This window comes from Zeugodacus cucurbitae, chromosome 4 (genome assembly GCF_028554725.1).
Source record: "Zeugodacus cucurbitae isolate PBARC_wt_2022May chromosome 4, idZeuCucr1.2, whole genome shotgun sequence".
Lineage (NCBI taxonomy): Eukaryota > Metazoa > Arthropoda > Insecta > Diptera > Tephritidae > Zeugodacus > Zeugodacus cucurbitae.
The window spans coordinates 25099996-25125491 of NC_071669.1; the positions used below are offsets into that span (position 1 = coordinate 25099996).

At 35.3% G+C, this 25496-nt stretch overlaps 3 protein-coding genes across 12 annotated transcripts in view; 1 reads left to right on the plus strand and 2 right to left on the minus strand.

The window, feature by feature from the left end:
• Positions 1-25496, minus strand: part of LOC105215883 (sulfotransferase 1 family member D1) — a 524336-nt gene that overhangs the window by 205591 nt on the left and 293249 nt on the right. The window lies entirely within an intron of this gene.
• On the minus strand, positions 1281-11828 carry LOC105215888 (calcium channel flower). Of its 2 annotated transcripts, none has more exons than XM_011190073.3 (5): positions 11668-11826; positions 11300-11423; positions 8071-8278; positions 7858-7965; positions 1281-2635 (listed from the first exon to the last, which is right to left on the minus strand). In XM_011190073.3, exons 1-5 carry the CDS (start codon positions 11668-11670, stop codon positions 2485-2487), a joined length of 594 nt encoding a protein of 197 aa, XP_011188375.1. In that variant the 5' UTR covers positions 11671-11826; the 3' UTR covers positions 1281-2484. The 2 variants fall into 2 exon arrangements, with proteins under 2 accessions (XP_011188375.1, XP_011188376.1); XM_011190074.3 differs by lacking the exon at positions 1281-2635 and adding an exon at positions 6478-7223 and having other exon boundaries at positions 11668-11828.
• LOC105215887 (zinc finger protein Xfin) lies at positions 11891-15311 on the plus strand. Its single transcript, XM_011190072.3, has 5 exons — positions 11891-12381; positions 12439-12811; positions 12876-13552; positions 13608-13754; positions 13822-15311. Exons 1-5 carry the CDS (start codon positions 12235-12237, stop codon positions 14866-14868), a joined length of 2391 nt encoding a protein of 796 aa, XP_011188374.2. The 5' UTR covers positions 11891-12234; the 3' UTR covers positions 14869-15311.

A 25496-nucleotide genomic window follows, 5' to 3' on the forward strand; every position in this document is an offset into this window, starting at 1 on the left:
TTAACCTTAACAAAAATAAGATTTTATTCACTTTTCAATGATAATAAAAAACCAAGTTCTAGTTTATCTCTTATCACAACATCCAGAACAGTGTAAAAAAGTAAAGGCGACGAGACAAATCAGACGTCTATGATAATTGTTTCTGCATGCAGTGGAACTTCCATAACTCGAACTTTTGAATTGGCAATTGCGTTTAGAAATCAAATTTCATACTAATTTCCTTCCATAACTTAAACTTCCTTAACTCGAAGTTCTCCATAACTCGAACTCTTGCATTGGCAATAGAAGTCAAATTGCATACAAATTTCCTTCCCTAAATCGAACTTTTCGACCACGGCGTAATACAAAATTTAAAGTTTTACTATCGAGGCAGGATTTTATAAGAGCCCCTGTATTATATGGAGGTGAACAAAATATGATATTAAACTTATGGATTTCACATACTCTGTCCAATACATAAAAAGGACGATTGCCCACAATCTGCGTCAATTGTCATGGAATAAGGCTCCTTAATATTGGATATAAAGTTCTGTCAAACGTATTGTGTGAAAAACTAAAGGCCACTGTCAACGACCTGGAACCTGGAAAATCCACCATGAACCAGATATTCACCATGCGCCAAAACTTCGAATAGACCCATGAAAAGAATGTCGGCACACACCACCTTTTCATCGGTTTTAAAAGTACAATCGATTCGTCTTTGTAAATTGATGAGAAGGATCTATCTGTGCTGTTCGATACCAAACGAGGTTTCAGACAAAGCCCTATCGTGTGGCTTTTTTATCCTGAAGCTCGGAAAAAATAATATGAGTTGAAAAGCTAAATAGTGAAGGTACAATCTTTTTAAATAGTGAACAGCTGCTGGCGTACGCCGATGAAATTGATATAATTTTACTAGACTAGATAAAGCTCCCACGTCACTACAGTTGACAGTTATAACTTTATAGTTAACAGGTGGGAACGGCGAATATCGCAGACGATGAAACGATGAGCTGTACGAGTTATTCGACAACATTGATATAGTTCAGCGATGCATGTACCTATGTGTGGTTCTAATCGTATTGAAAATTATCAAAGCTTGTTGTGGTGTATATTTTATAGTTTCAATTTTATTAATTTTTAATTTCAGGTTTTTGTTTTAGATAGTTTAATTTTATAGTATTTATACCTTTAATATGTCTCTATTCATATTTATATATACTTAATAATGATTATTATATGTATAAGGATATTTATTTCATGTCAGTTTTATACTTTTATTTTAATTTTGTTTTTGTGTATTTTTTATTTTTTTTTTGTTTAATAAAATATTACATTTATTTAACTATATATGACTAATATTAAGATAATACAATTCATAGATGCGCTGACTTTTTTGTTTTGTTTTTGTTTCTTAGCTTGCCTATTATATTGTATGAAGATTTTTATTTAGTTTGATCAACATTTAGTTATTTTTTTTATAGTTGTTTACGAACAAGCGAATATTTTAAACACACAAATTTCGGAAATATTCAACTAGATTTTTGCGCGTAAAATATTTTTTATTAAGTTAGCATGAAACGTGAAAAGTACGTTGATGAATTTCACTACGAAGACACATGAAATATTTAATTTGATATAGTTTAAGTAACTTAAGTCAATTTCAACACGTAAGATAGAAGAATAAAACACTTTCGTTAATAAACATTGCAATTTAAAAGACATTTTCCGTAGTTTAGACACAAATTGTCAAATTCTTGCCAGACTTCGCTGCTCTCAAACTTAAGAAGATTTTCACTTGCACAAATGGAATGCAAAAATTTCGTTACGAGTACAATAGGATAACAGCTTACGCAATTATTGGCAAAATGAACAGATTAGAAATATTTTTTTTTTAACAAAACAAAAAATAATATCTAAATATGTATAAATGTGTGATTAAAGCGTATGCGCATGTATGTGTGCAGAGTTTGTATGAAGCGCTTAAAATGTAGATTGTCAAAATGTAAACAATAAACATTAGAGTAATAAACAAATAGAAATTAAGTATGCATTTATATTTAGGAAATTAGCAACAAAGCAATTTTCAAGTTTAACCATCCTCATTACTTTAAACATCCGAAAAGTTATATATTTAGCAAGCTAACAGTTAACAATGTAATGCAGTAAAACCAATGAAGGTGTTTTCAAACGGAGTTGGCAGAGATCTTTCACGCGAATTCCACAAATCATTTCAGCGCCAGGAATGTCACAGCATACTTGCACTACACCTGCAAGGTCGCCACTTAGATTTCGGAGTTATGCAACATAGTCCGGGGCGCACATACATATCTAGTGTGAAGTGAGCAGCGTTTGAGCGGCAGGACAATCCTGGTTTTGTCTGTTCTTATTTTTACTTTTTCATTTTTGTTTGGCATTTGTCAACTTTTTTCTCTCTACAACGCTTCCAATGGTTTGCATTTTGCTTTGTTTTTTGTTTTTGCTTTTGCAGTCATTTCTACGCTATCACACATTGCTGTCTGTGCCCACGGCGCCGGTGAAGGAGAACGGTTGTGCGTTGTTCACAATGCTGGCGCGATCGTTCGTTGTGGCGCCCGTGGGTGTGCCCGCCAGGCCAGATTGTACAGCAGCTTGACGCATTTCATCGGCGGAAGCCCTAAGGAATGAGAAAATGCAATTAGTTATAAGTTCAAAATGCATGAATTAAAAAAAAAAAACTAAAAAATTAAATGTATTAAAATTATTATTAATAAACTAATTAAATGTATAAAATAAAACATGCACGCAGTTGTAGAAGTTTTATAAGGAAAATATTACAATGTTTACTAAACACTAAAACACTATTTACTAACACTTTTACGAAAAAACTGAAAGTCTGCAAAATTATAACTGATATTTATAGAGGAAAACGCTATAGTACAGTACAATATCCGTAACTCGATGACACATTCATCTTCATCATCATCTTCTTTTTATGTATTTGACTTTTTTTTGTGTATATATTTAAGGCAATGGAAGAATTTAATAATAATAATAATAATGAATAAACCTAACCTCTAATAATCTACATAAAATTTTTGATTTCGAATAAATGCAGTATTTATGAATTTATGAAATCTACTCCATCAGTTTATAATATTTAAAGGATTAAAAATCTTTCCCTAACACTTAAAAAATATTGTTTTTTTTATGTAGTTTTTTGATAAAAGATAAAAACATTTGCTAAAAATATTTGGCGACAGTTTTTTTTTTGTCGCTTTAAAATGCTAATATTTGGTTTTGTGATTTTGATTGAGAAAAATATAAAAATAATATTAATTTGGACTTAACACTTGTAATCTAAAATTTTCTAATGATTTTTCGAGCTAAATTCAAGTTTCGAGTTTCCCAGGTTTCAAAAATTCCACTTACCTACGTGTATGATTTTGTTAATCAATTCCTCCCTTCCAATTCTAGAATTAATTTATTTTTTATTTTATCAAATCGGACTATTATTATTATTGTATTGTACGATGTCTTACATGATATTTCAAGCAATTAGGAACAACAATTTAAAGTATTTTTTTTTTTGTTGGGACAAACTGGAATTAATATATAATTGGTTTGAAGACTTAGTACGCGGAGTAGCGACATCCAATTATAAAACATTTCCCAAACAAATTTACTACTATTTACTGGTGAATATAAATTATTCTCTAATCCAGCTGAAGACACGGAAATTTCATTCAAATCGATCCAGCCGTTTATGAAGAGTTTAGTGTACAGAAGAATTTTATATATACATATATAATAACAATAAGCAACAATCGATATATGTATATTACTCGTATATAACTTTCAAAGGCGATATTGCTCACTAGTGGCTAGACCACTTAATTAATCAAATTCCATATATTTAATGGTAGACCGCTAAAGTACAGAGTATAAATCGAGTACAGTATTTTGACACGTTACTTCATAAACGGCACCAATGTTTATTATTATTATTATTAGCTTATTTAATAATAGCTTTCTTCCTAGTTTGTTCATAACATCATGTACCAATGATTGTTCTCCACTCCAAATAAGTAATGGAACTAAACCTTTTATCAAAACAATAATTTAACAGTAATCTCTAGTTTTATAATTTTTGTAAAGTACACATTTGATATTGTAAAAACAAAGGGCGTGCAAAAAAAGTTTCTATTATCTATATAAATAAATATTAATGGTACTGATAATTCAATCATAAATTATTATGTATCGAAAAACACTTATAAAACTATCAATCACAGCTAATGAACAAAGTTGAAAGGAATAAAAAGAGTACAGTGCTGAGCAATAAATTAGTACTGTGTGAAACTACAAACAAATTAACACGAAATACCACACAATTATTTGGGAAATCATTTCTGCCACTACAACAATAAAAACTAAACTGTTTATATTAAAAAAAAATGCGATAGTTGCCTTTTATTCTGACACTCTGTGGACCGTTACGTGGTTATCGCTGACAACTTCAATTGATGATTTCTTGTAATGTTTTTGTATTTACGTGTTGTTTTTGTGGTGTGGTGTAAATTTGGCAGTATATTTAACATCTCAGTGTACCGCCAGCTTTCTTTTTGCCTACCAAGTGCTCTGTCTTTGTGTTCTTCAGGGTTGCTGCATGCTGACGACTTTCGAGGACGTATTCGAATCTTAATACTTTTTTTTTTTGCTGCCAATGAGCAACATTAATATACACCATGCTCATAAGCTTGCGTATTTCGAGTATGTATGTCAAAGCGATTCTTAAAACACCTAAATTAATACCTACGCACTAACTGTTTTGTTGCATAGTATTTAATTGTTATATTAAGAAACTTATTTTATGCCCATTTGAGTAAACACAACTAGATATTTGTCTAAACAGTACCTGAAACACACAAACGAAATTTATAAATTTGATACCTAATTTCGGACAAGGATGAAAACGCGTATTCACATTTTAAAGTACATAAAATCAAGCGATAAATACAAATAAAATAAAATTATAAACTACAAATTTCTTGAATAATACACCGTTGCAAATTTTTGGAACACTCAGTTTGGTTATGGCGCACTTAGCCATAGTTTTTCCGAATGTGATTATTTCGGTTTAACTGAAATTTACATACATATGTAAAGGGTTTTTCAAAAGGGACGCTACAAAAGTAGACAGGGACAGCAAACGTCGCCATATTTTTCACGCTCTTTTAACATTACTCTTCAGTAAGGTTTGCCATTTCATCATGGAAAAACGATACGATCCAACAACGAGTCGAAATTATTAAAATTTACTACAGAAATTCAAAGTCAATGGCTTCAACTATAAGAGCTCTACGTCCAATTTATGGTCGTTATAATCGTCCTGTCAGATGAACAATTGAGAAAGACCCAAATCAGCGTCATTGGGCCATTCTTCATCCGTGATGATCAAGACCGGCACGTTACTGTAAATGGGGATCGCTACCGGTCACTGATAACCAAATATTTTTGGACCGAATTGGATGATATGGATTTGGAAAATATGTGGTCCCAACAGGACGGCGCCACAAGCCACACAGCGAATGTCACAATCTTATTGAAAACCAAATTTGGTGAACGTGTTATCTCACGAAATTACACAGTCTATTGGCCCCCTCGGTCGTCCGATTTGTAGCCGTTAGACTATTTCCGGTGAGGCTACCTCAAGTCTTTGTACTATGCCAACAAGCCAGCAACGATCGATAAACCACGTACGAATATCGAACGTAAAATTGCATCAGTATCGGACGATTTATGATTGAAAACCGTTGAATGGTTTGAAAACCATGAAAGAAAAAGAACCCAAGACCATTCAGCTGCCTTCCTGCTTAACAGTTCTTTAAACACATTCGTCCTTGAGCCGTTCACCAGTTCTCCTCTTTATGTAGGAATTTTATTGATATCCCAAACAATTTGCGTTTTATAAAAACATTTGTAGCGTTTTTATTGAAAAACCTTTTATATGCAGTTAGAGAAAAGTCTCAGAAAAAAATTTAATTTTAAAATAATAAAAAAAGAAATTTTTAGGTGTACATATAACCTAACTCGCACATAATAGTACCGTTAAATACTTTTCTAGAGCTTGTCCGCCTCTAATAGTGTTTGCATTTAATCATATACAATTTTATTCACCACCTTACATACTTATATTCGAATATAAAGGTATGGCCTGCAAGCATAACGGCATCGTTTAAAATTTTTCACGAAATTAACACAATTTAGATTTAAAAAATATACCCCTACTTAAAAACATTCGCAAATAGAATTCAAATAATATTTTTCTAACTCACATTAACTGTATTTTTTCACTTTTAAGTTATATATAAATTACAATATTTCAATATTTACTTGTATCGATAAGTTTATGAACATCACACCAAAACCTTAAAACGCTTTTCTAAGTAACGATGCAACTTTCTAGCACTATTATATTACTATTAATATTTCTCTTTACATACATATTTGCTTTGTTTTCAAATTTTCTTCCACATTGTTTGCTTATATGTACTTATGTATGTACAGCATAATTCTATATGTACGCATTTATTGCTGCTTACGGAGATCATTTATTTAGTAGGCGCAGATATAGCAATAACAACAACAATTTTTTTTTATTTATTTCAATTGATCTTCCTTCAACTTTTGTAAATATGTTTATATAACAATTACTATTTATAAATGGAATGTTGTTGTCAACTGAGTATCTTGTTTAAGGTAATAATGGTCTTTTATTAACTACAAATGTACATACATATTTATATTGATATATATATGTATATTATATGCTTGTGTGTTTGTATCGCTTAACTTGCAATGAACGGAACAGAAAAAAATCTTATTCAGTTTATGCTGTTGTACATTAGTTTTATACCGCTACGCTACACTACCCTTTAATTTAAGATTTTGTTTATCTGGTGGGGCAAGCGACTATTTGAATTTCTAAACTCCTGCTCTCAATGAAAGAAAGCACCACAATTATATTGGCAAACTAAATGAAATATTTTTTGGGACTGATTTGCTATGTATGCATAACTACAGCAGCGTGCACTAATGAGCATTTCTTAATTTAGTTGCTACGAATTGCTTATGTGGGACGCCAGACGTCTGGATCTTCCATTAATGTGATATGTTGATCGGTGCCCATTGGCATTTGGCCACCGTCCGGTGGCATTTGTGTGGGCGATGTTGCGGCTGCAGCCATATCCTCGCGCGATGCTCTAAAGCGCATGCGTAGTTGCATATATAAAAATCGATAATTGAGCAATATTTGAAAGTAAGGCGTATAAGGACGAGGAACGAATCGGTTGTGACAAAAAAATAAAACAAGGACAGTTAAGAGGAGAAAGTATAGAGAATAAAGAGAAACATACATGTGATTAGTTGATTAGCGTTTAACAATTTGTTTAAAAGAGTGTGTGTGTGGAACCTAATACAGCGGGCTTAAGCAGTACGTTACATTTCAGTTTAACCTTTCACCTATTATTTTGGTTACTATGTTTTACGCTAAACATACATAATACATTTTTATTTTGTAATTATTTGCTTTTTTCAAGTTTGGAATTGTAATCAGAATAAAAAACACGATAAGTTAAAGATCATATACAAACTAGAAGATATGACAAAATGCCACAAATACAGCGAAAAGTTTAACATGAGCTTACACAAAATGAAGAAAAATGTAATAAAAATAATCAAAGAATGTTGAAATTAAATTATATTTTAGAAAAATGTTACAATTCCAAACTTGTACTACCTAACATTTAGCTGCACCCTGTACAATAATACTGCTATAACACTTACAACACACACATTTTATTTAAGTTTTTTATATTAAAAATTTGCACTACTTACTTTCTGCCTAATCCCATGAGGCCATATATCACGCCAGTGCCAAATATAAGACCACATGCGAAAATACTACCTAGGCCAGGGCACAAAATTATTGGCGGAAGTGCGATGCTGTTGGGAAACAAATTATATGATAAATTTACAGACAAAATTAGAGAGTAAAATATTACAATAATGCATAATTCATTTGCATACAACTTGTAGGTAAATACTTACGCGCAATAGAAGGCGGCACGATTCCATAAGGGGCGTGCTTCCACTTTATTGGATATATCATTTACATATTCTATGCAGAAGAAGCAACAGGGCGCTTCCAGTGCCATCACTACAAACCCAACCACCATTTGTATGATGCCCGAGATGAGGCAGGAAACGTTGAGCAGGAGTATGCCGACGACATTCCACAGACCAAATAGTATGCAGACTAAAATGGAAAATCTCATGTTCATATCAACTGATTCAAAATTATGAAAACTATTTACTAAGAAATTGCAGGTGAACAAAAGAAATCGCTTCTCTGCACTTTCCGTTTCTTTCTTCTTTTTACTTTTAAATAACAACAAATTAAGCAGAAATCAAAAACACTCTCTTCGTTAAAAATTTCAAATTTCTAAGCTGTTAAAAATGACATACTAAAATTGAGTTAACACTAAGCAACCATGGCGTGACTCATTTATTTGCTGTGTGGTTGATAGTGAAACGATCGTAATGAACTATTATTTACGGTGCTGATTTTATGTCACTTTGACATTTTAAGACAGTAACGGTGCATGTAACAGCTAACTATTTGTGGCGTTGATGAAGAAGTTGCATTTGATTTACCGACTTATTAGGCTCACATACTCCCTACACACTACACCAATACAACAACATAAAAGAAAACTAAAACAAGAACGCCAAGCAATGGTAACACACCAGCTAAATAGACGCATCGCCGTACGAATGAACAAACTCACCGGCGATATTAAGAGCTTACTTAGTAGTGGAGCAATTGAACCGGTTTACTGCATGTTGTTTATCGCCTATGACTCGCTATTGCTACCGCTTGTTGTTCAAGCTTTGAGCAGAGTAAAACAAGTCTCACTGATAAAACTAAAATCAAATGCCGGCTACATGGTCACCCCCCCTCCCCCCAATAGTAATGAGGCGTAAGTCAAAGTATTTGTTCGCATATATTTAATGCAAGTACGCGTGAATGTTTGTTACCCAGAAGCCTTACAATAGCTCAATGGTAGATTAGGTAGCAATATGATGTACAAATTATAAAAAAAATTTAAAGATATGCACATTTAATGCGAAATAAGATGAGTCAGCGCACAAATACAAGAAATCAGCTAATTTCTTGTTTAAATGTATGAACAAATGTTACGGATTAGACATTTCTAGCGCATACTTGTTGTAATCATTGATAATTATTTTGTTATCAGCACACTTTGCGTACATACATATTTAAACCCATTATATTACTCCATCTTTTTTGCTTTGGTTCGTTAAAAGTAAAGAAGATTCGTTTTTGATAAGGTAAAAATATATAACGTGAGTAAAAGTCGTGCATTAACGTACACAAATATATGCATATTTAACTCTGAAAGCAATTTTAATTTGTGTATGAAGTTGGCAGAAACAGTAGTTACATACATATATATATATACACTTTGTTGGTTTAATTATATATTAGAAAGAAGTTTAGAAGATGACGGGCACTTCACAATTAAGTACAAATATTGTTGTTGTTATAGTATAAAACATTCCCCAAATAATTTGAAGAATGCTGCCGATTGGACAGTTCTTTGCCGGATTAAAATCCGGGTCCGTCGCGGTTATGTAGAACCAACTGTCGTTTGCGTAAGTTTTCTGGTTATATTCATAGTTAATTTAACTTGAAAGCACTAGTTGCAATGGTTAAGCATTATTTTCACGTTATTTTAGTGTTAAATCTCGACACAAACTAATTACAAAAACATTTTAATCCTGGCTCAATATTTATGAATTTCAGTATATGAATAATAATAATTTCTCAGCACAATTTACGACTTTACTTTAGCACTTTTTTAGATAACACATTAATGTTCCTCCTAATCAATTGCACAGGTCGATGATCGGTTGATTAAAACATTCATTTCAATCTGCGATGTTGAAAAATATATGGTTAAGTTTGCAAACTACTTACAATAGATACTTTTTCCATATATATGTCACATACATATATCGAAGGAGTCAGACGCATTTGCTCTAACATACTACAATTGTCATAACAAAGGCGCTTAATTTAATGAAATACACAATAACATTTTACATGTTCGTATGTATGAACGGAATTAGAAATACCATTTCTCTTAACTTTATTATTTACGTATCAGTACTGAGTAATATTGCATTTATACTATTACTAAAAATTTATGATCATGCATTCGTGATAATAAAGTTATATTATACAATATAAAAAAGGAATATTTAAAATACAATATCGCAATGGCATTCATAACGTATTTCAATATTGTATGTAAGTTAAATATGTTTCAATTGAGTAATTATGTAAAAGTGAACCAACTTCATTTCGAATATGAATTTAGTTATTATTTCCAAACTATTCGATTGATCAAAACAATTAAATTATTCACATGGCAATTTCCAAGTCGAGTCTTCGGTACATATATATGTATGTATTGAGTGATTAACAACTGGAAAACATCTTACATTTCATTCGTAGGCGATAATATTTCTAGATTTACATCGGATGCAAATGATTACACCTACGTATACACATACATACGTGTATGTATATCATACACGCATACTCAGTATATTCCATAATTTTTATTAGTGAATTAAAAAATAAATAAAAATAAAGCAAGCTCATCGTTTTGCTGTAGCATACAATATTAATTCTTTGTATAATATTTGTCGCAAACTTGACACCAAATATATGATAAAATGTCAGTTTAATACACCACATATTTTGTTTCTATTGATACAGGTTATTTTATCAGTGCCAGTATGTCTCTTGTAGCGGATAAATATGTGCGTATAGAGATGAATACATACATAATTATGTATGTAAGGAATACGTATTGAAATTCTTAGCTCTAGGTGGAGGTGGCGGCAGCAACATAAGTAGGTAGGGGATGCACAATCAACTCCCCAGTTTTGTAATTTTAAGTGCTACAAGCATACACATGAGGCTATGCAAATAAGAAACGTATAAAGATAACGGTAAATAATTGTATACAGCTGTATCTATTGAGTGTGAACTGCTTTGAAAAATCGATTAGAACACTACACATTCTGACATTATTTGTGACATCAAAAAGCGCAACATAACGACATAGGAAACAGCTGGGTTAGTTAAATACGCCCCCATAAGTCTCATATTTTTCAATACTACTTGTGCAGTCTTGAAGCATAAAATTAATAAAATTACACGTGTGTTCAATGCTGTACTTACAGAAAGCGCCAACGATACCCAATAATCGTCCACCATACTTCATGTACCATGGCGCATCTATGCCGCCCATTTGTTCTGCTTGATTCGGCCGCGCCAGCAAACCTGTGATTTTCTCCGCAAAGGACTGCATGTACAATTTGGTTAAGTGTTATGAAATAAGAAGTAAAATGTATCTAAGCTAGTGTCAACAAGATTTATATAAAAGATATGCGAGGAAAACAGTGCGAACATTTTTCCAAACAAATGCGAAGTATTATTATTGCATCGACTTTTCCAATTGGACTATTCGTTCGGTCTTCATTGGTGCAAATTAACAAAGTTCGTTTTCCTGTACGCAGTTTTTCTACTCGCATTCTTTATTTAATTACCATTTTGTTTGGTTTATATGTCACACACTATCTAAAGGCTTTCGAAAATTAACATACAGTTCCGTTTTAAAAAAACACTTATCGCAATTGCATACGAATACAATAAACTTTTTCTCAGACGATGAACAAAAACTGTTTCTTTCTGCCAACAGTCACAAAAGTAGCGAGTTCTTTGACACATCAAAAATATGTAACGAATAAAAAATGACTGACAGTAAAATAACGAGTGAAAGGAATTGTCAGAAATTGACAGAGTTGTCGGACTTAATTTAAATTTGGATTAGAATCAAGCCAATATTTAAACAAAAAAATTTAAATTAAATGTGTTTTTATTTATAATAAGATGCTATAACATAAGGAATATTATTTAAGAATAATGTAATAGTAAAACATAGGGAAAGTTTGTTCATGAATTAAGAAAGCTACAATATCAGAGTATTTGTAGCAGGCTGCTGGGTTGACACTACTAACAACAAACGGCGAACAGGAATAATAGTAATCAGCTGTTATAGTTCATAATTTGTTTTGTTTATTTCAATTGTAAATAATTCAATACATTGCTGTAAAATGGAAGTTAATGAAATTACTGCAAAGAATGGGAAAGTTTGCCGTCTTTGTGGTGAGGTGCAGCACAACGTCATAGAACTCTCTGGAAAGAAAAATGAAGAAATTACATCTTTAGTTGGACGCATTCTGAGCTGTTTGAATATAAAGGTAAGAATTATGCCATTGTTTATACATTTAATGAATATGCTTGCTTTATTCATTTAGTATGAACAAAATGACTACTTTCCAAATCTGTTATGCGTCGCTTGCCATTTGGATGCTGAATCGACAGATAAATTCCTACAAATGGTAGAAGAGGGACAGAGGAAATTGTTGCAAAAGTTAAGAAAATACGAGGCACACAAAAATATAGATCACCCACAGGTGAAAGATAAGAATTCATGTAAGATGGCAAATGAAAAAAACCATACATTGACTGAAGGAGAAAATGTTGTTGAAAAATTTGAAACTCCAACTCAAAACTTAACGAGCAACACTATTTCCTGTAAAAACGCTAAGCGCGTAAGAAAGAAGAAAAAACTTTTTCCATGTGACCCTATCCCTTATCTTGATGATGAACAGAATGACGTCGATTTAGGTAAATTGTTTAACATCATTTTCAAAGTATAACACTATAGTCAATTTAATTTTTTCGCCAATAGAAACAAACTCTGACAATTGTTCCGAGATAAATACAGGCACACTCATCACTATACAACCAATTGCTGAATTACGAGCTGCAAATGGTTCTTCTTTGGCAGAAATAATTTCAGTTGGCTCCGATGCCCGCATGCATCGCACAACACGTGCTGCTTCAGAGATACGTTTGATTTGCGAATACTGTAAAGAGGTTTTTACGAAACAACATTTATTTCTAAAACATTTACGCACTCATAATGAATCAGTTTATAAATGTGCCGAGTGTATATCAAAGTTCGACACACTAGCTGACTTAAAGAAACATCAAAAGATTGCTGCTCATAAAGGCACAACACTGCTGGCCAAAAGTGACACTGAAAGCAATAAAATAATTGAGGAAAAACATTCGTCAGATAAAAAAGCTGAAACCACCATTAACATAGTTGTAGACGATGCAGGACATATCACGTCTATTGATTCGGAATTAAATTCTAAAGAGATTGATGACACTGCTAATGCAACGGAAAACGTTGCTGAGGATATACTGGAAGTACAATCAGACTCTGCAAAAATAAGCACGTTTAAGTGTTTGAAGTGCAACAAATCATATAAAACACACTATTCGGTGTTGCGTCATCACAAACAAGTGCATGTGGGAACGCGTCCATACAAGTGCCAACATTGCACGGCCAGCTTTAAGGTAAAACAGCAGCATACACATTTTCCTATAACAAAAATAATAATATCTTTTATAGCACACCACCAATCTGGCTTACCACATGGCGAAACACACGGGCATACGAAACTTTAAATGCAATACATGCGCCAAGGCGTTTGTACATAAAAGCGAACTGACTTTGCACATGCGCACGCACACCGGCGACAAGCCCTACGTCTGCAAGGTAAGTAAACAGTTATTCTACACAATTGCGGCGAGGAATTCATTATATGCTTTATACTTACATCTAGCACTGTCCCAAAGCGTTTGCGCATCGCTCCAATATGGTCACCCATATGCGTTTGCATTCGGGTCAGCTACCGTTTAAGTGTGAAACTTGCGGCGCCAATTTCAACAGTAGTTCCCACTGGAAACTGCACAAACAAATGCATCTAAAACATGCGCAGCGCGCAGTACTCGCGCGTTTGCAGAATAATAAAGCAGAGAATGAAAAGGCACTCGAAAAAGAGCAGCTTACTGTTGCTGTCCCAACAGCACAGCCAAATAACTCGGACCAAAAATCGGATGCGAATATGTCTTTGCTGCGTTCAAAAGCTACAAACGTAAAATCCGTTGAGGTATTGCCACCGCTCAAAAAACTGCCCGCACCAAACTCTGTTATAAGTAAAGACGAATTGAAAACGCTGATGCTTACAAATATGCATGCGAATGTGGGCGTAGCTTCCGAAACTACGCAACTACGTTATAAATGCGATCAGTGCTTGCAACGTTTCAAATTGAAGTCAGCTTTGACGAAGCACATGCGCACACACACGGGTGAAAGGCCGTATAAGTGTCCATTATGTCCGCGTACCTTCGCTGATGCATCGAACTTTAAACGTCACAAGACGCTACATAAAACTGCCACCGAAGAGTTGCAAAATGTCAGCAAAAAATATAAGCATTCTGATTTGTTGCACGAATTTCAGCGTGATAGAAGAAAAACACTTCCTATTGGAGGAAGTGTCTCGCCAACGCATAGTGTAGCATCCGACCCCGACCCAGATGGTTTGGAGGCGCTCCAATTAACAAACGTTGGTTCGCCCAAAAGCGTTTCAGATATCAGTGATGATGATGATAATGATGATGATGTTAATACCGTGTTTGACATGCTGCATAGCATAGCTGTCGAAAGAAAGCGAGAGTTAACAAGTGGTAATGACAACTTCAACAGTACAAAGGCGCATAATGTTTTACATAGAACCGCAACTCCCAAATCTCCTCAAAGGCTAATTTGTATTTCTTATCCGAATCCTGCGAATCCTAATGATAATAAAATGACCACATTTTATGTTTAAATAAAGATTTTCAGTTCTAAAGAGATATTCTATATGTATATATATGGAAAAGTTGTGTACAAGTGTAAGACAAAACTGTAGTATAGCAGTTGTAAGGGCTTAGGATTTGACACTCATTAACTTTTGTAAGAAATACATACATTCCACTGAAAATGTTAGATGCAAAGCCTCTACCAGGAGATCCTAGTTGATTAACCCTACTCATTGTCAAGGTATATCTATAACTATTTGTACAAAGAAGAAGTTGTAGTTCAGGAAATTGCCTATAAGCTTAAAAAGTCAAGTTCCACAACCATTGAAATTAATATAATTAATTTTAATCAAAAGAGAAATCAAGAAATTATTGTCTTGGAAATTTGTTAAAGAAATCATTTTGAGTATATTTTTAAGCTAATTTTTCCTTACAATAACAACAATAACAATAAAAATTTTAGCGGAAAAGATGGAAACTACGTTTTTATTACATTGCCTCCAACATTTGTAACTACATAATTAGAAAATTCCATGGAAAATAAAACAATCTTCCAACTCTATTTTATTACCTCATACAAATATTTATATGTGCATTTTTGTTATTGTTTATATTTCTTGTTCAATGTTATTTTTTGGAATTTCGGTAAATGTAGAATAAAAGGTTGATAAGTTGCTGTTACTATGCAACGAAAATTCGTTCGTACTTTTCTCGTGCGTTGTACCGTTACATTAAGAATGTCCTTGTGAATTGGGTATTGCATAGTAAATATTTATATGTGCAAAATCAGTTTAGCTGATCATTATTGCTGATAGTGTAGCGGCAAAATCTTTTTGTGTGAAAATTTGTTTTTAAAACTATTGTAGGTGTATTAATTTAATGAACTATTAAAGAGTTGATACTCACTAATTATGGTACAGTGCGACGCAGGGAGCGGAAAACAACATTGATGATCGGTGCAAAAGGATGAAAGCATATTTGAGGTTTGCAAATAAATACGAGTTCGGGGCCGATAAGTGATAGCAAATAGTCTTTAGTGACGAAAAAAAAAATTTGTATTGATTATTATATTATAAATTTGGTCGGCCCAGATCATTGCAAGAAATATTGGAGAGATTCTGCTACAAGCGATGTTTTGGAAGCGGTACCCTGATTTCATGGGCTGCTGTTGTTGTTGTAACGATTATCTATCCCTGCCGAAACGGAAAGCATAAATCTAGTTGTCGAGGTCATCTAACGAGAGGCCCAGTAAACATGCTGTTTCGACGGGGTTGGACCAAAGCGAAAGGGGTGTTAGATGAGTAAGGTTCGTTGGGCATGCAAAAATGTGGTTAGTGTCATGCGGGGACTCATTGCATGCATGCAGGTTCTGATCTAACCCTTCATGGGCTGCATTTTGATGCAGTGGAAAGACATCTATGTACATCAGTGGCGAACGCAGGAAAAAAATTAGGGGGTGGGGGGGGGGCGGGGTTTTTAGGTAAAAAGACAATGTTTCATTATTTTATTCACAAATTGAAGTCTAATCTTCTTTTATTTTGGGCCATAACATTTAAAATCTCTTCCTCCGTCACGTCTATATTTCTATGGATATTCAAGAGAGCCATTCCGTTCAGGCGTGCTTTTCCAGTTTTATTTCTTAAATACGCGAAGTGAGGAAAACGAGCGTTCACTTGAAGCGACAGATATAGGGATTGTTGCCCAATCTTTAAAAAACGATACAATGTTTTGAAAATTTTTACATCGCAACAATTCAACGCGTCTAAAAAAGTTTTGGATCTCTTTGTTTGATTTAACCAGTTCCTGAAAATATATTCAAAATTTTAGTTAGAATATATAATCTGAAGAAAAGATTTTTAACCTTTTCCACATTCTAAATTCAGCAACGAAATCATCGGGATCTTCTACATCAGCGGACCATTGCTTTTCTAAAACACGAACAGTCTCCTCCATCTCAATAACGTCAAGATTTATGCATTTATTTGGCAAAATGTTTTCAATTTTGGAAAGCAGCTCTCGAAGTTTTACAAATCGTTCATTAATTTGGTCCAAAAAATTATCTAAAAACGGTATATAAATTGCTCTGCGGTAATATTCTTCCGGTTCGCCTTCATAATTGTCGCGATTAGTTTGCCGTTTCGCCAAACGCGGAATTTTGATTTCTAAATCTAATTCTGCGGCTATTGTTTTAACTGATTCAAAAATTAGTTTAAACGATTGTACAGAATCCTTACGCATTTCACTAATTTCAGCATACAAATTATTTGCATAAGCAACGCAGCTGCTCAAATCACAGTATATTTGCTGCAAACATAGGCTTATGTGTTTTGATAATAAATCACTTCTTAATTTTCAGTATCAAGCTCTTCCAACGCTGTACAGATCAATGGGAATAAATCGTTAAATAAAGAAAGAGATTCTAAATGCTCCACCCAACGTGTTTCGCAGAATTTAAGTAACCTCACTTGCTTTGAGTTTGGAAAGGAGTCAAGAATAAGATTTTTGAGCAGTGACATCCGATAAAGACTTACTGTCTCTTTCATGAAACCAATACAATTTCTTATAGCAGGTATTTTGCAAGTCGTTGCGATGGCTAAATTTAAGCTGTGATTAGCACAGTGCACATAAAGAGCCGTTGGATATAAATTTTGGATGACAAAACCTGAAAGTCATAATAAATGAGTTTTTATTTTTAACACCCCAAAACCCCTTCCTGCGTTCGCCCCTGATGTACATATTTTATATCCACTCAAATGAATGCTAATATTTATGTAGGTCTTTTGGACAACGAGTTAATCAAATTTGCTGAAAATATTTATGGCATAAAACTGGACAAATCAGCAGGATAACGTTTCAATCCACATGAAGAACATCTTTTTAACGACCGGAAAACCGTATTACAATCTGCAGCATTCGTTTCGAACCTAAATCCTATTGAGGATCTCTGGGCATCCTCTCTGCTACTGTTTTCAAAAAAGGAAAGCAGTTTGAGACAGTACGTACGCCATAGAACCAGAATTTGCCAATATTTACATAACTATTCTACAGTCATTAGTTAATTCTCTGATTAAGCGGCCTAATTTAGTTTTAAAATATAAGGGCAATGCTACTGACTATTAAAATAAAAATTTCTTTCAGTTAAACTGAAATGTATAGGATTTACTGGTAAAAATAGTAAAATGCACATATAAATATTTACTATTAGCCTAAACTTAAATTCTGTTTTAAACTTAAAAAATAATGTTTAATTTGTTAATTTTTTGTTTTTTTATATCGTATATAATAGTAGTAACAAACTTGCATACTCAGAAACATTTTGCAATCTTGTAATCTTTTAGGTTTTTTGCAACAAGTTCATGCACATAATTATTTCTATGAGGTACATATTCTACTCCTAAAAGTATGCAATGCGATAGGTATTTTTTGGAATTAATTTTCATTTGAAGCGAAGACCGTATGGAGAGAGAACGTAAAAGGATGAGAAGGCAGAGACCGTAAACAAATTTAGCGAATGTAAATTTGTTGTAATAACGGGTGTTTTTTTTGTTGACTTGTGGTTGCTTACTTTTATTTGGAGTTGGGTTTTTTGACAGCTGCTACTTGATTTATACTCAGTTCGGTTTGCCTTTTCATAATAAACATAATTGTTGTTGCTTTAACGATTATCCAGCCCTGCTGGAAGGGGAAAAATACATAAGTTTCGACAGGGTCGGACAATATGGAGAAGGGTGTTAGATGAGTCGGATTCGTTGGGCGTTAGAGGTGACTAGTATCATGCGGGAACTCATTGCATTGTAGGAAATATACATATATTGTGTGTCGGGGTTCAGTGGTCTCCTTTCACTCCATATCCTGATCAATTTAATCGGCCTAAGTCACTAAGTCGGCCTCTCTCGACGAACCAAAATAAAACTCTATAAGTGGCTCATTATTCCCGTCCTGATGTATGGCGCTGAAGCGTGGGCGATGACAACATCCGATGAGACGACTCTTGGGGTTTTCGAGAGAAAGGTTTTGCGCAAGATTTATGGTCCTCTAAACATTGGCAACGGCGAATACCGCAGACGATGGAACGATGAGCTGTACGATTTATACGACGACATTGCCATAGTTCAGCGAATAAAAAGACAACGGCTACGCTGGCTAGGTCATGTTGTACGGATAGAAGAAAACACTTCAGCTCTGAAAGTATTCGATGCAGTACCCGCTGGAGGAAGCCGCGGAAGAGGACGACCTCCACTCCGGTGGAAAGACCAAGTGCAAAGTGACCTGGCTTCACTTGGTGTTTCCAGTTGGCGCCAAAAAGCAAAAAGGAGGAATGAGTGGCGCGCTCTGGTGGATTCGAGTATAATCGCTTAAAGCGGTTCCTACCCCAAATATATATGTATATATACGTCACTGAAAAAGTAAAGGTATATTAAAAAAAGTTCACAAAATTACAAAATTAAATAAAATAATTATTTGTTCAATGCGCAATTATTATATATTAATAAGGTTTGCAGTCACCTCGTTTTTTTATAATTTGATTGCAACGGGATGTATGTTTACGACTAATTTTATAGCATATGACTGTTTTAAATTTTGTCATATTGCCCTAATATTCCGTTTTAATTAATTCTTTTGAATGGAAAATTTTCCGCGGAGTTTCATCTTTATTAGTGACCAAACGATGGCTACTATGAGGGCCAATCTAATGAAGCTATCCCGTTTTCTTCTTTCCAGTTGCTGCTCAAGCGACCTCGATATTTTGGGTCTTTGTCCTCTTTACGAACCAATCGCGGTTTCTTGCCTTAAACAATATACATGTCTGTTGGCTAATTTATTCGAGAACATGATTAACTTACCAAATCCTATTGGAAAATTACGCTCCTAAAAAGGTATTTGCACTTAGTCAGGTATATTCGGTATGTACATATACTCGTGTTGCTTCGCCATATGGTTAATCCTTTTATGAATTATATTGGTTCATAAAAGTCTTTCCGGTTTAAAAATATTAAATGTCAGTTACTTCCTAATAAGACTTAATACGATATGAGTATGTATATCTAATACAGTTATTTTTTGTTGTTCGAGGAACAGTTGGTAATTTGCTCTTCCGCTCTTATTTTCCTCTTCAATGCACCAGCTCCTTAGGTTGATTGTGCATTTTGCACAGCTGTTCTTCATCCTCGCCAAGTGTTTGCTTTCTTTGTGAATTTATTTACCGGTAGCTTGACCCTTGGCCAGCAGTTCGCAAAAATGTTTGCTCTTTTAACTTGACTAATCCGTTTTTTTTACCTTCGAAATCTATACCAACATGTATGTATGTACAAAAAGTGTAATTAACAGATGGTTATTTTCGATTTTTTACAGTTTTATAATATTCATTTGATATTTCCTTGAAATGATACCTTGATATATGTGTGTAAGTAAGTATGGTTGAGTGTATGTTATGGAGCTTAGTTTTGATATCAGTTTCATTGATTTACTCATATAGGAAGTAATTAGATGAACAAGTATTATAACATTGTTCGAATCAAAATCTTCTGAGTGCGAAAATATGAGAAATCTATTGTATATCATGTTAAATTAAATTTAAAAGAGACATTACCTGTTATAATCAAATAGATATACAATCACAAGTGGATATTGCCGTAGCCTTTTATAGTATGTTTGCTTTGAAAGAAAATATAAAGAGAGCTTTGTTCAAATACAGGTAATAGGAGGCGAATCGAAGGCAACGATTTTTTAATGAAGAACAAATGAATAATGCAAATTTTAAAAATTGATAACAAAGTCAGATTTTATAGAGCTTATTTAAACTAGCAGTTTTCCGCTACGAAGTTTGCGTAGAAATAGAGTTTGCTTATGATGGTTGTCCAAAGGTTTGGTTAATATCAAATGTAGAATAAATAAATAAAGAGACTGAATAATTTATTTTTTGGTAAAGGTAAGAGTTTCCACCAATTAACACTGAACACAAAATGGCGATAACCGAAAACCTATAAACACCTGTAACTAAACTATAAATTAAGTTATGAAAACAAAATTTGGTACGGAAGATCATGCTAGGGAAGGGGATATTTGGACGATTTTTTCTTCGGTTACTAAAGCTATATTAAAACTTTCATTTCATTAAGATATCGGAACAGAATATAAATACTGAATCGAATCTACCCAACTAAAATTCCCCGAAATCGGCCTAATACGAGGCCTATATAACTTTTCAAGGCCCCATATATCGAACATTAGGACCTAAATGCAAATAGCTAGTATTTTGCCGAAAATATCTATAAATCTTTCAGTAGAATTAAGTGAACATGTCTTGGATGTGATGTAGGTGGGTAGTGAAAATTAGTAAAAACGGTCAAGGAATTATCCTGGCCCCATATACCATATACAGTGATTTTCGTTATTATAGTGGACTTTATGCCGAATATATGGGTCGTATTGTGTGTTAGAAGGACGGGATCATGTGTAGAAGTTCACGCAAGTGAGGAAAGTTTTTGATTGTCATTCACTTGGGAGGGGCCAGAAACGATTCTTCTCCGCATGGTTCAAGCAGCTCACGACTTCCGGTTTTAGACCAAGTATCCTCTGGATAGCCAACAGACATCCGTTTGAAGGCGAGCTAAAGTGAGAAGGCGAACCCCGCTTATGCGGTTGTGCGTAGGGCTTGGGACCCACCACTTAAAAACGAAGTACCAATGAAAAATCTACGAAAGCCTCGGATGAGACAACCCCCATTTTGATGACGACCCCTGCAAACGTTTTAAGGATAATGATATAAGGGCATGCACCTGGAATGTCCGGACCCTTAATTGGGAAGGTGCCTCTGCCCAGCTGGTTGATGTCCTCATACGACATCAAGGCTGACATCACCGCCATCCAAGAAGTGCGATGGAGCGGCCATATAAAGGAGCGCAAATTCGGTGTTGGATTTGTGGTGGGAGAGAGACTACGTCGCCGAGTCCTGGCATTCACCCCGGTGGATGAACGTCTTGCCACAATCCGCATCAAAGCGAGGTTCTTCAACATATCGCTGATTTGTGCCCACGCCCCAACGGAAGAGAAGGACGATGTGACCAAAGATGCTTTCTATGAGCGCCTAGAACGCACCTATGAGCGCTGCCCCCGCCACGATGTAAAAGTCGTGCTTGGCGATTTTAACGCCAGGGTGGGTAAAGAAGGTGTCTTTGGCACAACAGTCGGAAAATTCAGCCTCCATGACGAAACATCGCCAAACGGCCTGAGGCTGATCGACTTCGCTGGGGCCCGAAATATGGTCGTCTGTGTACCAGATTCCAGCATAAGAAAATACATCAAGCTTCTTGGCTGTCTCCTAATCGAAACACGCGGAACCAAATCGATCACGTTGTGATAGACGGAAGACATGTCTCCTGTGTTTTAGACGTGCGTACGCTCCGAGGACCAAATATAGACTCGGACCATTATCTGGTCGCAGCGAAGATACACACCCGCCTCTGTGCAGCAAAGAACGCCCGTCAACAAACACAAGGAAGGTTCGACGTCGAAAAGCTGCAATCGCAACAGACAGCCACGAAATACTCTACTCGACTTGCACTCCTGCTCTCTGAGAGCACTCATCTGCATCTCGGTATAAGGGAACTGTGGAACGGCATCTCAAACTCACTGCGTACCGCTGCACCCGAAACAATTGGTTTTCGGCAACGATAAAAACAAGCTGGTACGATGAGGATTGCCGTCTCGCAGCGGAGAGAAAACAGAAAGAAAGAGGCCGAAATGCGTGAGTACGAAGAGCTTGAGAAGCTGGCAGACAGAGGTAATGCTCGAAAATTTTATGAAAATATGAAGCGACTTAACGAAGGTTTCAGACCGGAGCATCCTCATGTAGAGACCAAGGTGGTAATCTGGTAACCGATGTCCAGAGCATACTGGGATTATGGAGGGAACACTTCTCCGACCTGCTAAATGGCAGTGAGAGTACAACACCAGGAGATGGCGAACCCGATCCCACAATCGATGACGATGGAACAGATGTTCCATTACCCGACCATGAAGAAATCCGAATAGCAATTACCCGCTTGAAGAACAACAAAGCAGCGGGGCCGATAGATTACCGGCAGAACTATTCAAATACGGCGGCGAAGAACTGATAAGGTGCATGCATCAGCTTCTTTGCAAAATATGGTCGGAAGAAAGCATGCCTGACGATTGGAATCTCAGTGTGCTCTGCCCAATTCATAAAAAGTGAGATCCCACAATCTGCGCCAATTACCGTGGGATCAGCCTCCTAAATATCGCATACAAGGTTCTATCGAGCGTACTGTGTGAAAGACTAAAGCCCACCGTCAACAAACTGATTGGACCTTATCAGTGTGGCTTTAGACCTGGAAAATCGACAACTGACTAGATATTCACCATGCGCCAATTTTTGGAGAAGACCCGTGAAAAGAGGATCGATACACACCACCTTTTAGTCGATTTTAAAGCTGCTTTCGACAGCACGAAAAGGAGCTGCCTTTATGCCGCGATGTCTGAATTTGGTATCCCCGCAAAACTAATACGGCTGTGTAAGTTGACGTTGAGCAACACCAAAAGCTCCGTCATGATTGGAAAGGACCTCTCCGAGCCGTTCGATACCAAACGAGGTTTGAGACAAGGTGACTCACTATCGTGCGATTTCTTTAACTTGATGCTGGAAAAAATTATAAGAGCTGCAGAGCTAAATAGAGAAGGTACAATCTTCTACAAAAGTGTACAGCTCCTGGCGTACGCCGATGATATTGATATCATCGGAAGCAACAACCGCGCCGTTTGTTCTGCTTTTTCCCGATTGGATAAGGAGGCGAAGCGAATGGGTCTGGAGGTGAATGAGGACAAGACGAAATATCTCCTGTCATCAAGCAAACAGTCGGCGCATTCGCGGCTTGGCTCCAACGTCACTGTTGACAGTCATAACTTCGAGGTCGTAGATAATTTCATATACCTGGGAACCAGCATCAACAACACGAACAATGTCAGCCTCGAAATCCAGCGCAGAATAACTCTTGCCAACAGGTGCTACTTTGGACTAAGTAGGCAATTGAACAGTAAAGTCCTCTCTCGACGAACCAAAATCAAGCTCTACAAGCCGCTTATCATTCCCGTCCTGCTTTATGGTGCAGAAGTTTGGACGATGGCAACATCAGATGAGACGACACTAGGAGTTTTCGAGAGGAAAATTTTGCGCAAGATTTATGGTCTTCAGAACATTGGCAACGGCGAATACCGCAGACGGAACGATGGAACGATGAGCTGTACGAGTTATACGACGACATTGACATAGTTCAGCGAATAAAAAGACAGCGGCTACGCTGGCTAGGTCATGTTGTCCGAATGGACGAAAACACTCCAGCCCTGAAAGTGTTCGATGCAGTACCCGCCGGGGGATGCCGAGGAAGGGGAAGGCCTCCACTCCGTTGGAGGGACCAGGTGGAGAGCGACCTGGTTACACTTGGGATCTCCAAATGGCGCCGAACTGCGAAGGAGAGAGAGAGGTGGCGCACTATCGTCGATTCGGCTATAAGCGGCTAAACGGTTGCAATGCCACTCACATACATACATTGTGTGTTATTTTATAACAATCTAATAGTAAATAAATAACCTGTATTAGATCTCGGACTACTTGTATTAATTTCTATAGTTTTTTTTAAGATTTAGCAAGAGAATGAAAGAATTTAAAAATAATGATCCAAACAAATCGTAATAATATAATATAAAATAATGAAATCGGGTACAAAAACGAACCCATGTGAAAAAGGTTGAAAAAATTGAAAAGAGTTCAAAATATGAATATACGACAATATTTGATTTTTGTCCGTGGTAATTTTTTTCGATCCAGAATTAATTTTAAATTTTAGTGAAGAGATTATCGCAATACTGAGTCTAATTTTCAAGGAGAAGACAAAGTGCTTTTTCATAAAGTAAATTTTCTTATAAAAATTGACTTTTCTTTAAAACGAAATGGGATCTTAAAAATAATAGATACATAATAAAAGAATCAAATTGTCAACGACTAAAATGCCACGTGGGTCACGTGGTCTCTACTCTCGGGCTACGATTCGAGGGGGGTTTTGTGCGGTAAACGGTATAACCAGATCTGTGAGGACCAATATGAGATTTGTATGGAAATTTATAGTAAGGTATCCTAAAAGTGTGTATTTTTTTGTTTTAGGAAAAAAATGAAACTATGGAAATAATTGTTTATTAAGTTAAGTTTAAATGAAAATTGTATAAATAAGAGCTATAGGTAACAGAACAGATACTATACATACATATATAACTTTAAAGCAGAAGTACATGAATGATGTTTGCCTCGTACAATTGACTTTTTTTCATATGCTGAACAAAATGATCAACATATATTGTTCAACTAAATCCATACAATTTTTTACCAGTATAAAGCTCTTCAATTATCAGAGCACATGCGATCTTCGCACTACTTCGTACTTGCCGAAAACCATAAAACCCCATTTAATAACAAGGTTCTAGACACTGCAAGTGAAGATGATTACTATGAAGGACTTAAACATCTTATGTCCACAAGTGTTTTAAAAATCAGCAGAAAATAGTTTCTTGAAGTCGAGGTCGTCTGTTGGAATTGAAGGTCAAATGCCATGGTACAAGATCATCATGTGGTCTTCCATGTGGCGAC

What these genes read in the sequence shown, in the direction of transcription:
- LOC105215888 (XM_011190073.3), bottom strand. An exon ending in CGTGCCGCCTTCTATTGCGC is followed by an intron (nt 7,966 to 8,070) that starts GTAAGTATTTAC and finishes GTTTCCCAACAG; the next exon opens with CATCGCACTTCCGCCAATAA. An exon ending in CTCATGGGATTAGGCAGAAA is followed by an intron (nt 2,636 to 7,857) that starts GTAAGTAGTGCA and finishes CTCATTCCTTAG; the next exon opens with GGCTTCCGCCGATGAAATGC.
- LOC105215887 (XM_011190072.3), top strand. Translation starts at nt 12,235, where the DNA reads ATGGAAGTTAATGAAATTACTGCAAAGAATGGGAAAGTTTGCCGTCTT. An exon ending in TGAGCTGTTTGAATATAAAG is followed by an intron (nt 12,382 to 12,438) that starts GTAAGAATTATG and finishes TTATTCATTTAG; the next exon opens with TATGAACAAAATGACTACTT. An exon ending in ACAGAATGACGTCGATTTAG is followed by an intron (nt 12,812 to 12,875) that starts GTAAATTGTTTA and finishes TTTCGCCAATAG; the next exon opens with AAACAAACTCTGACAATTGT.